Raw genomic sequence first — 13233 nt, 5'->3', positions numbered from 1 at the left:
AAAAAAGGGGGGGGTCTCCCAACAAGCTCTTGTGCATGGACTACTATATTTTCAATATAATACTTCAATGATAAGATAAAATAGTAACATATGGTATTGAATAGTGATACAGCACCGGAAAGGATTTGCAGTGGCACCATGGAACGCTTATACAATATACTATGTAAATATTGACACATTCGTGTTTATATGTTAGCTGAGATCGATAATTATGGAGCTTTTCTTAAAAAGGACTTCGATGTTTTTCGTCATTTGTATTATTAAACGAAATTTTATGAATATACTAAACAAGGATTTGTATAGTACTACACAAATCCTTGTACTAAACAATAAGATTAATGTATGAAGGAGAATATAAAGTTAGCATATCCTAACAATGATTTTGATGCTATGATATCTTACTGTATACATTCAAAATACTTGAATTTACTTCTTTGATCATTTCTTACAATGATAAGAATAATATTCCCTATACCTTTCCATTATACAAAACTTGTATAAAATTTTGTATGTTTTGAATAACATTAAAAATTGCACGTTGTCATCTTTTCTATTTCAATTTAGTTTTTCAGATTTCGTAGACATTTTTTTTCAATAATACAATCATGCAATTGTGTATTCAAATATTTGATAATAATAATATAATTACTCAAATCAAAATAAGATTAATTAGACAGAGCCTTTAAAAAAAACGAAAAAGAAAAAAACACTTTTTGCATAGTTTTCTTCAAGATGTTAACAAAACCACACTACTTTTAAAATTTTGATGTTTAAAGAACTCTTTGGTATAATAGAAATTAATATATTGTTTAAACCTAACTAGATATTTAAAATGATGGATGTAATTAGAAAAGAAGTTCACATCATAAAAATGAGAATTCAACTAAATAACAAGACCAATTTGTCTTTGAATACGGTCAATCTTAGTTGAATGAATATACATCGTATTCATAAATAATGAAGTTCACTTTCAAATGCTTAGGGACAACAGTAAACATTATTTTAAAATGACGATTCTTATACCATTTGATAGGAAAATTATTTGCCAATACTGTATAATTTGTTAATTTGATTTACAATAAAAAATGAATTTAAAATGATTTTTTATAAAATATGTATACCTCGTAATTTAACACATCTCAACCAAAAGAGAACCCGACGTTCAACATGATAGGGACAACAGTAAATATCAAGATAAAGTGGATTTTATTACACCATTTCAAAGCTAAAAAAATGGTGAGATCTCTATAATTTATTAATTTTATATGAGATTTATAAAATAGACATAGTATTCGTTTATTTAGCTAGTGGTCATAATTCCCCATAGACAATAACGTTAAATTTTTTTCAATGATTACAGTTCTCTGTGTGGTAGCTGATAAAGCCATCCAGCTGAGCTGTCCACAATTCTTGTGTATGCGAATGTAGACCAAGGACCTTGTGTAGATCAAACACACTTTAATGTACTAGTAACCCATAAATTTACGGGGTTATATAACGCATAATGTTAAAATTTCTGAACTCTTTGCCATAATGTAATAGAGTTCAGAATGATTCGATCGCCCTTTATTTTGCGTTTGAATTGTGGAATCGTAATTTGTATACAAAGTTCTAACAGATTGAATGAATTATTCCATATTATGGCAACCCGATTATCTTTATTCATAACAGTCGGCCATACATACGGCCGGAAAGGCTGTTTATGTTGCTATGATAGATTACTGTCTCATTGACTCAAACCCAACAGTCAGATCTGCTCATGACAAATGTTCATGCTATTTAGACAAAGCTAAGATAATTTTCTATATAAGACAAGATATCTTTTTTAATTTAAAGTCGAAATTTGTTAAAACATAAAACACTCGGCCAAGTTTACTCTAGCCATGGTAGCACCCAAAGACTTTTTTCGACACTAATAAAGGCGAATACATCAACAAATAAAAAAGTTAACTAATTAAACAAATTCATTCAAAATTATTAGTAACGTAACATGCTGTCATGGACCTTCTATCTAAAAATATAGCTCAAGCTGAATAAACTTGAATATTCAGCACATTGAAAATTTTAACATTTGATTAATAGGCCGGTAAATTTAACTTTTTTCGACAAAAAAGCTGACCGTGCAAAATAAAATTTGTTCCATTGTAATTATTCAAAGTGATTTTGAGACCATTATTTAAGTGATCTTAAGTGGTCCAAAGAGACATTTTAAAACAAGAATTTTCAACACGTCAAACAGTATTTTTTGTACACTAATCCGTCGAATCAAGGATTTCTATACTATACAAATCCTTGGTCGAATAAAAAATTTAAAGATCAAGGATTTATATAGTATACAAATCCTTGAATAGATTATAACAGAGGCTATGTCTAACATATCTTGATAGCTATTTATTTAATTGTTTTCGATTTATTTTTTCCTGTGTGGGGCCCCTTATCATGCGCTGAATTTAACCTGTTCCCATAAAAGTTTCATATTAAAGGCCGCGAGGCAAAACAAGCAAAAGTAATAAGTCGCTTTACACTGGTTTACTTATTTAGGTGTATATTTTCGCTATATGAACAGTAAAATAACATCCGGTTACCAGTGTTCAATGGCGTAGGAAGACTAAAGTGATTTTGCAGACAATATTTGGAATGCATTTCGTTATTTAGTGGATTGTCCGTGTCACGCATAGATCAAAATGGTTTTTGAGTCACTTGTCGTTGACCTCATCAACAAGTACCTTGGCGATTATGTAGAGAATTTGGACAGATCCCAACTGAAGTTGGGTATTTGGGGAGGTAAGAAAACCGGTGTTGACGATATGCATGACTGCATCATCCAGATGCTGAGGAAGATGCAGAGCATGACAGGCAAAGATTCGTTAAAAAAGTAAAATCAAGTCTCTGATGTATTCTATAAAGTATCTTTCAGTTAGTTACTAAATAACAAGTACAACATACTTTATTACCAATTAATCAATTAATCCCATAACTTGGATTATGCCATTTATGGAGCAAAGAAAAAAATAATCTTAATTATCATAGATACACACTACTAGTACTACAACATCAATGACTTTTACACTGATATTTAGACAATATTTTTAAAACAAATCGTCAGCCATATGAAAAAAAACAGACATTTGCCAGATAAATGACTTTCAGATTTTTTTCAATAATATTGAATTTATAACAAACCTTTTTTTTTTTATAAATCTTGATGACATCTTGTTTCTACTTTCTTAGCGATATATATGTATTCATCATTTCACTTACCCATTGAATTATAAAGGAAGAAAAAACAAAAATGAAAGTAAAAGTTAATGGATTTTCTAAAAATTACACACCCCCAAGTTCGGTAATTTTGTTTATCTTGTAACTTGCTGATATGTCTGCTCATTTGATTATATTTTACATACAAGGTGTAGGAAATCAATTATTCTAGATTGATCTAACAAATTGTCTCCCTTTGTTATTTTTCTAATAAAAAAATGTTTCTCCATTATAATTAGGCCAAATAAAAATATATGTGTGGTTCCAGTTACCCGACCCACCGTAGTTTTAACCCCCCGACCCTAGAACATTTTAATCCATTTTTGAAAAATAAACTTTGAACGATCCCATTTTGTGGAATGTGAATTTCAATATTTAAATTCATAGACTTCTGTCAGAATCTGAATTTCCTTTGGAAGTACCCACTACAACTAAAAATACAACAAAATTAACTGAAAACGTAACATGTCTGTTTATTTTACAACCAAACATATAGAAAATGGCAAACTTCCGGTAGAAGCGTGTATAATAACAGAATCGTACTCAGGCCAAGAAAAAAAAATCTGTGTTTCCGGTATCTTGACCGACCCTGTTATTTAGCCCCGACCCTAATTTTTTTATTGGATCTTCAAATAACAGGCTTCTGTTAATCGACATAATTATTTATCTAACTTGCTTCTACTGGCACAGAAAGCCAGTAAAACATTTTATTTATGTCAAAAGGTATTCCAAATAGGTTAAAATCCAAGAAATTTGCACAGCAGGTGCTTCAAAAACATTGCAAATATCCACACTTCCGGTATTTGAAACTAATTACCGACCCGGACTTGGAAAAACCATGATAATTTTCCGGATTTCGTTTACAATGTCAAAAAAAAAAAATTCCAACCTACCGACCCTATTTTTCAAAATGATGTTACCGGAAACACAGATTATTTTTTTTTAGGCCTCAGTGGACACACGATATTTTCCAGATTTTGACAATCCCAAAAAAATTAAAAAAAAAAAAAATGCCAACCTACCGACCCTATTTTTATTCAGGATGTAACTGGAACCACACATATAGTTTTATTTGGCCTTAATTTTGATAGTGCAGTCTAAAATTGCAGGAAAAAGAAGGAAACATAGTTGAACATAATTAGATTGGTGTACAAAATTAAATTTGATTTTTTAAATATAAACATGAGAAAAGTTAAAAAAATATTGAATAAATCTATTCAGTGGCACTTCCCTATTATGTCAGCAAAGTTTCAAATGCAAACCCAAAATGTAGATGAACAGAACATGCTAAATGTTAAGTTGAGTATACTTACTGGATAAACAAAATTAACTGCCATAATTATACAAATAACAATGAATAATGGACATTTTTATGGGTACAATGTATTTACTGTGTATTCTGTCAGCCAGAAATGAACATGCAGAAGTTTCGGAATTTAGTGTGGAGTCCATTTCACTGAACAAGTATACATTATTATTTAGGGACTAGCTGATGCTGCCTCCAGGTGCTGGATTTTCTTGCTGCATTGGAGACCCATTGTGGCCTTTGGCTGTTTTCTGCTCTTTAGTGGGTTGTTGTCTCTTTGACAGTTTCCATTCTCATTTCTATGCTTTTAAAGCTTGTCAACATTCAGCTATAATGTTTGAGCAGATAATATACTTTCAAGCAATAGGGCATTATTCACTTTATTTAAAAATTCATTCTGTTTTACCAGAATGATATTTGACAATATTGATTGAGAATATTTCTTTATCATTGAAACAAGTATTGCCCTGTTATCTAAGGTGGCCACCTACACTTTATTTCAATCATAAACAAGATTAGTACAAGATTTGTCAATGTCTTGTGATTTCATGTGTCTACTTAATTATTAATTTGTAAAAAAAGATCAATACATACATCTATATTTAGACAAGTTGTTAAATAAGTCACATGTTAATGTTTAGAAACCTTGAACACGGGTTAAAACACCCTACCTTAAGGATGTACTTAGATGAAATTAAAAAAATCTAGAATTTGAAATTGATACTATAAGTCGAAAGAGCATTAGTTAAAGAATGAAATAAGCTAAAAATATTGATAGGTTATTGAGCTCCTTTTCAAGATATTTAATTTTTAAAAAAATGGCGGGAAAAGGCTGACTCAGACTTTTACCTTATATTTGCATTGGCATTATTTGGGTCTCAAATCATAAGAAAAGAAATCTCGAATCTGCTTAAATTTTGGTACATGACCTTTTATGAGCTATTGAAGTCTTATATGAAAAGAAAAGTGGGTGTTCTGGGGCAAAATATTTAAGCCTATATCTTTCGAAAAAACCTAAGGAGTCCGAACATTTGACAAAAATTCCTAAACCTGACCTAAGTACATCCTTAAGTATTAAAGGTTTTAATTCGATAAAGAAGTAAAACATATTTGTGTGCCCATCCTACTGAGTGTACAATATGTACTAGGGAAAACTATGGGTTTCTTAATCATTAGAAAACAATACATGTTATTATGCTATATACCTAGAATAACACAAAATAACTTTTCACTATAAGAAATAGACAAAACAAATATCAGTGAAGTTAGATAAGACATTTGTACACTGACCTATGATGCAGTATAATTTTACCAACATTATTTTGTAAATCACTTATTTTTTTTGTATCAATACAACAAACTCAGGATATTATGTAATCAAAAGGAAAAGATTTTTATTTGTCATGTGACTTTTCTGTTTCATGTCTAGATGATTATTTATTCCTGCAAAAAAATAAATACAATTGATGACAAATCATGTAATATAGACAATTACTAATACACCATATTGGCAGATTGCACCACCCAAATTCTTACTTCTACATTCAGAGGGTGGAAAAGGGGCTTTTTTGTGTAATGTTAGACTTTTTCCTATAATTACACCTATGTAAGAATCCTGGGTTTTGATTGGTTGATAGCCAGTGTATTTTTCACCAATTTACTTTTAAATGAATATCGTTCATTTTTAAACAGCGCCGGGGTATATGCAAAAAGGATATGCCTTTTTTACCCTCTCTGCCGTGGTATTTGCCAATAAATACTCCATCCGACTGGACACTTGTAATGTCACTATCATCAATGCGTTTTGTACGTTAACATTCGGTGTAATTAAACAGATATAGCATGTTCTTGAGGGGTATTTGCGAAAAATACCAGTCTTGAGAATGAATTTCCCTCGCCTTACGGCTCGTGAAATTTAACATTCTCTCGACTGGTATTTTTCGCAAATACCCCTCCTTAACATGATATATCTGTTCAAAATTCAACGCGAAAATTATCGAGAAAGTCACATAAATTAATTTTTCTTGATATTCGAATTCACCACAAGTTAACATCATTCAAAGCTTATAGTTATCGCAAGCCGACCTACGTGAGTATAACTCACATCACAGCAAACCGCATTAGTAGGTGTGGCTATTTGTCAATTTCAATGACAAAGTAATTTTTATAAACAAAGTTATGTTTAAATAGTTGATTGATTAAATTAATTATTAACATTAATCAAAGGTTTCGTATTTCTGAAATCGTCACTTTAATCATATCATTTAAATTTATGGAATAAAATTTAAGTACTTATTATCATTATTAACTATCTAATGTTTTTCCGTTACTATAGGTATTTTTAAAGGTAGGTATGTGCACTCTTAACAGGCACGCGATTATTGTGTTTTGACATGAATTAATTATATTTTCAGTCGAGAAAATAAACATTTCATATTTCTTGTTAAAGTGATTTAAATTTCAGATTCCAATTAATTATGTTGATCGAATTATCTCTAAAATGTAATAAATCAAGTGCCTGTTAATTTGTTGTTTTAAAATTGTTTAATTTGTTATTTTAAAATTGTTTAATTTGTTATTTTAAAATTTTTTACGTTGGCTAACAACATTGTTTGCGGTATGGATATACAGTACAGTTAAAACGAACATGTTTCCAAACTCCATACAGCGTAATTATTAATGTAGTCACACCAAGAAACTCCAATACCCCTCCTTCATTCTCAGAGAAATTTGGGAATATTCCCTCCGACTTCCGTGTAAATCCGCTACCTTTTGTTTATTGTATTAGCGACATCTCTCTCAGAACAGTGTCACACCGTGTTATTAAGTATTAATTGAATGAATGAATGTGTATTTACGCCGTGCGACCTATCTGATCAAATTAATTATTAAAATTTGCTCTTTCTTGTGAGCAGGGGGGAAGATATAACCTATGTACAACACCATGGTCAACTGGTATGGCATATTGTGCTTTAATAGTGCTGCATTGACTCGTCATTGTATTTCGGACAGCGATCTTAAAATAAATTAATTTGCCTCAGCTTCATACTCTTTTAAATTTTAATGTGGGAAGAATAAAGGCAGCAGCGATCAGTATAAAATTTATACCTTATTCGCAAAAAGAAAAACTCTGGACGTTACATCAGATAAAGTTTGTTTAACAAAATATAAATTGATTTTTAAGACATTTAAATAATGCAATCATGCACTTAATCTATATCTCATTGATCAACAGTGTGTGCTTGAACTCGAACTTCACTTCGCTCACAATATTGAATGCTAAAAATAGCTGACAACAATTTTGTCAACTACACGAGAATTTCATTCGGCCGGAAATATCATGTAACAGTTAACACAGGTGACCTCACTGAACGAGAATCTAAAATATAATCCTTTTCCAAATAAACGAAACACGTCTTCTTTAACTATTTTATTCTTTACATTTTATCAGACAACTCAATGACGTATCTAAGTTATACGTCCATGTTTAACAAATATTCATTTAAGATTGATGAAAATACGGTGCATGTCGTTCTGTAGGGCGTTGGTAGAGATCTTCAGTAAAAATGTGTAGATCGTAAAAATTCTGTCCACTTATTATTTTAACATAATCTTTTCTTGTAGCATAAGTGTATCTCGTTGTTCTTATTGTTGAGTTGCAAGTTGCGAGTTGAAAAGGCCGAGAGTCGAGTTGCGAGCTAAGGAGCTACCATTTAAATATAGGGGGAGGGGGGGCTAGGATGAAAAAATGTTTGTCCAGCATTTTTATACGACCGCAAAAAAATTTTGCGGTCATATATTGGTATGACATTGGAGTAGTAGTCGTTGTCGTCTTTGTCCAAAGACACAATGGTTTTCGCACTCTAACTTTAGTTTAAGTGAATGGATCTCTATGAAATTTTACCATAAGGTTTAATACCACAAAAGGAAGGTTGGGATTGATTTTGGGGGTTATGGTACCAACAGTTAAGTAATTAGGGGCCAAAAATAAGCATTTTTGTAACTTCCAGACATAACTTGTGTGTTAGTGTATGGATGTCTCTGACATTGTACCACAAGGTTCCATATCACAAAGGGAATGCTGGGATTGATATTGGGGGTAATTGCCTCAAAATTTTAGGAATTAGGGGCCAAAAATAATCAATTTTCTAGTTTCCAGACAATAACTTGTGTTCAAGTGTATGGATCTCTCTGAAATTGTACTGCAAGGTTCCATATCACAAAGGCAATATTTGGATTGATTTTGGGGGTACTCGCCTCAAAATTTTAGGAATTAAGGGCCAAAAAAGGGTAAAAAAACAAGCATTTTTCTAGTTTCATGACAATAACTTGTGTGTAAGTCAATGGATCTTTCTGAAATTGTACTACAATGTTCCATATCACAAAGGGAAAGCTGGAATTGAGTTTGGGGGTAATTGCCCAAAACGTTTAAAAATAAGGGGCCAAGAAGGGGCCAAAAATAAGCATTTTTCTAGTTTCCAGACAATAACTTGTGTTCAAGTGTATGGATCTCTCTGAAATTATACTGCAAGGTACCATACCACAAAGGGAAGGCTGGGATTGATTTTGGGGGTAATTGCCTTAAAATTTTAGGAATTAGGGGCCAAAAAGGGGCAAAAAACAAGCATTTATCTAGTTCAGGACAATAACTTGTGTGTAAGTGAATGGATCTTTATGAAATTGTACTACAAGGTTCCATATCACAAAGGAAAAGCTGGGTTTAAGTTTGGGGGTAATTGCCCTAAATGTTTAGGAATATGGGGCCAAAAAGGGGCCAAAAAACAAGCATTTTTCTAGTTTCCAGACAATAACTTGTGTTCAAGTGTATGGATCTCTATGAAATTGTACTGCTAGGTACCATACCACAAAGGGAAGGCTGGGATTGAGTTTGGGGGTGATGAATCATAAGGGGTTCAAAAATTGGGGGGGGGGGGATTTTTTTTTCTTTAAAATTTTCCATTTTAAATTGGTTATTTCTGATTAATATATAAAAGCAAATAATAATGATATGGTTAGCATAGGTAAATTAAAAAAATTTAAGTTCTTAGCCCACATTCATACTGTGTTAGAAACCTATGCTGTGTCAAATATTTAATCACAATCCAAATTCAGTGCTGTATCAAGCTTGAATGTTGTGTCCATACTTGCCCCAACTGTTCAGGGTTAAACCTCTGCGGTTGTATCAAGCTGCGTCCAGCGGAGCATTTTTTTGGCTCATATCTCTGAAACCAAAGCATTTAGAGCAAATCTGATGAGGAGAAAATTGTTCATTAGGTCAAGATCTATCTGCCCTGAAATGTTCAGACCAATCAGGCAACACGTTGTTGGATTGCTGCCCCTGAATTGGTAATTTAAAGAAAATTTTGCAGCTTTTGGTTATTATCTTGAATATTATTATAGATAGAGATAAACTGTAAACAGCAATAATGTACAGCAAAGTAAGATCTACAAATAAGTCAAATGATCAAAATTGTCAATTGACCCCTTAAGGAGTTATTGCTCTTTATAGTCATTTTTTTACAATTTTCATAAATTTTGTAAATTTTTGTAAATTTTTACAAAATATTTTCCACTGTAACTACTGGACCAAGTTCATTATAGATAGAGATAATTGTAAGAAGCAAGAATGTTCAGTAAAGTAAGATCTACAAACACATCACCATCATCAAAACACAATTTTGTCATGAATCCATCTGTGTCCTTTGTTTAATATGCACATAGACCAAGGTGAGCGACACAGGCTCTTTAGAGCCTCTAGTTTTTTTAGTTGTAATCTCTGTCCTGCCTTTTTATTTTTAACTCTATTTGGTCCTGTTTTATTTTATTAGTTTATCCTGACTTTTTTTACATAAATTGTCATCCTGTCTTTTTTTTTTTGCCAAGTTGCTCATCCTGCCTTTTTTTTTACTCAAAACTCCTGTCCTACCTTTTTTTTAAATTTCATCCTAGCTCCCCCATAAAAATCAAATGGTAGCTCCCTTATACACTGCATGAGGAAGGGTCCCGGTATTTTGATTGCAGGATTTGAAACAGTTATGTGATGCTTATTTATAAGAGTCTATATGTTGCAAAGTCACACACGCTTTCTTGAGGGCACGTAATGGGGGTACCTTCATGACGAATTACGGTGAAAATGATCTGCTAGTCTATTGTCTATTGGGCATTATTTTCTATTCCGTAAATCACCTCATATATAAGGGTTATTTCAAATGAATATCTGATATTCAAGCGGAATTTAGGATGCATAATACTACTAGTATAAGAGTATCTACAAGGAGAAGCTGTTTAATTGGTCGGTCTCTGTTAAAATAATCTAGCTGGCTAATATGTTATTAATAACTAATTGGGCACTTTTTTCATAATTTCAATTTTGGAATAAAAGAATATGACCAGAAAATCCTTAAATGATCGTCGAACCACTCAAAATTTTTGAAGTTGCACATAGGAAGTAGTGCTCAATAGAAATCTGTGCGTAGTTTATTATCTCATGTGCTTTTGGCTAAGATGTCAAAGAACAATTGTATGAAATATTTCATCGCTGAAAATCTCTAAGTACAAGTCGTTTACATTTCCCAAATGGCAAACGGCGCAGCAATATTGTTCATGTACACCAAATCTCTATGATAGAGGAAATAAAGTTATACATAGTAGTCTAAGTTGGCGGTAATTTTAACTTACACAAGACGTAAGCTAGTAGGTATTCTGATGTTATAAAGTAAGTTTTGTTTATCATGATCTTCTTTTCGTTTAAGAAGATTGTGATTAATCAATTAATTTCAATTAAATGTATGTACATTCAAATTCCATTCTTTTATTAAATTATTCCGTTCATTACTGAACTTGCCAAATAAAGTTGTTGTTGTTTTATGAATGACAAAGATGAAAATCGACGTTGATTGGATGTTTATAAAATGTGGACAACTCGTCCCCGAGACAAGTCGGAAAGAGTCCACTCGGACCGCTTGTCAGATTTACTTAGGGTTTCATAAAATGTTAGAATAAGTTAACATGTCTAGCGGAGCCATCAATCTTTCGTTTGTGCCTTTGGGTATTTTGACGGGCCTAAAGAAAGGAGGGGTTTACTATAGAAGCCTATGGGATTTTATTTTTTTTTCAATTTTCAAATGACTATTACTTGTAAACAGTAAGTGATAGACACACACGGTCTTCAGTAATAATAACAGGACAATAGAACAAATCAAATAAAATATAGGGTGAGTCCCTGGGGGGTCATCCCACCCCTTCAATTTGAAAACGTGCTTTTATCTTGTAAACAGTCGCGATCCCGATTTTATTTTATATAATTAAAGATCGATTACAGAGGTAAACACATGTTTTTTTTTCAAATGTTTGTTCTATTTATAGATTACCATATCTAAGACTCACTTGCGGGAAAACTTATTTCCCACATGCATTAATACACTAGAGTAGTCAGCTATACAAACAATAACTTTATTTGTTTTAACTGACTCTGAGGTATAAAATAGTAACTGTTGATATTAAAACCTTTATAATGGATGAATTATAGAAGACATGCAGTGAATATCAAGTTTAAAAGTCATTTGATAAATATGAATTTACAAAACATCAGATTTATTTTGATGCACAATTATTAACATTCTTTAAACCCCCCCCCCCCCCCTTTTTTTCCAAATGTTGATCTGAAATAAAAAATAATAGTTGCAAAACCTTGATATACTACCAATGTGGCACTATACATGTGCCTTTTAAAACACAAATCTGCGTACAAAGAAGTCTTGTTACGATACCTTACCAGATACAGGTAATATACATGTAGCTGTTTAAAACTCGGAAATGTCAAGCTAAACTTGCATTTATATATTCATATACCCCGAAATGTCAAGCTAAACTCGCATTTATATATTCATATACCCCGAAATGTCAAGCTAAACTCGCATTATATTCATATACCCCTAAATGTCAAGCTAAAATCGCATTATATTCATATACCCCGAAATGTCAAGGAAGACTGATTTTGAGCGTGTTACTATGAACCATGAAATTAACAACTAAATTTTGATGTGCAGCACCAGAAACTTGTGAAATGTATTTGTGCAAATAAATATAATCTAAATTCGTATCATTTAAAATTTATGAAACCACATAATTAACAAAATTTAATTTTTAGGTATAATATAGTTATGAATTAACTTATTTACCTATTTATATGACAAAAAAAATAAAAACATGATTAAATTTTAAAACCTTAGTGGACCATTTGAATTTCAGGGGCAAAAAAAGGGGTTGGGTGTTTGCTGATAGAATATTCATTTCATCCGTTGATAACTATGTAGTGACTTATTTATTTTTAGCGCGGCGATCATTTTAACTTTTCGTATATGTAAAAAGTAATTGTTGCAACGTCTCGCATTATTAAAATCCAGTTTTGTATGTTTTTAGGATCACTGTATTTGTCAACGTGGAAACATATAATACTTATATATATTTCATTGTGTCCTTTTCTTTTTTTCTTCATTTTCTTTATAGATTTAATTGTATTCAAATCATTGTAATAATGTGTACCAAATTTAACTTGATTATTCTGCCTGTAATGGGCGTCTCTAATTGACAATAGAATATAAAAAAAATATTTTGCATTTTATAGAAAAAATATTGATGCCTTGGACAGATTTTTTTTACAGTAAGTT

The 13233-nt window shown here is 31.6% G+C and overlaps 1 protein-coding gene across 11 annotated transcripts in view; it reads left to right on the top strand.

Moving 5' to 3' along the window:
• The first annotated feature begins 2583 nt into the window (after positions 1-2583).
• The window catches only part of LOC127722146 (intermembrane lipid transfer protein VPS13A-like), a 174748-nt gene continuing 164098 nt past the window's right edge, over positions 2584-13233 (top strand). For all 11 annotated transcript variants that reach the window (XM_052228992.1, XM_052228991.1, XM_052228998.1 and 8 more), the window contains exon 1: positions 2584-2784. In XM_052228992.1, the coding sequence (XP_052084952.1) occupies positions 2685-2784 (100 nt within the window). In that variant the 5' untranslated portion in view covers positions 2584-2684. The remainder of the gene's footprint in view (positions 2785-13233) is intronic.

Source organism: Mytilus californianus, unplaced genomic scaffold (genome assembly GCF_021869535.1).
Source record: "Mytilus californianus isolate M0D057914Y unplaced genomic scaffold, xbMytCali1.0.p SCAF_12, whole genome shotgun sequence".
In the NCBI taxonomy this organism is placed as follows: domain Eukaryota; kingdom Metazoa; phylum Mollusca; class Bivalvia; order Mytilida; family Mytilidae; genus Mytilus; species Mytilus californianus.
Note: the sequence above shows the minus strand (reverse complement) of the source record. Positions and strands in the feature narration are given on the sequence as shown.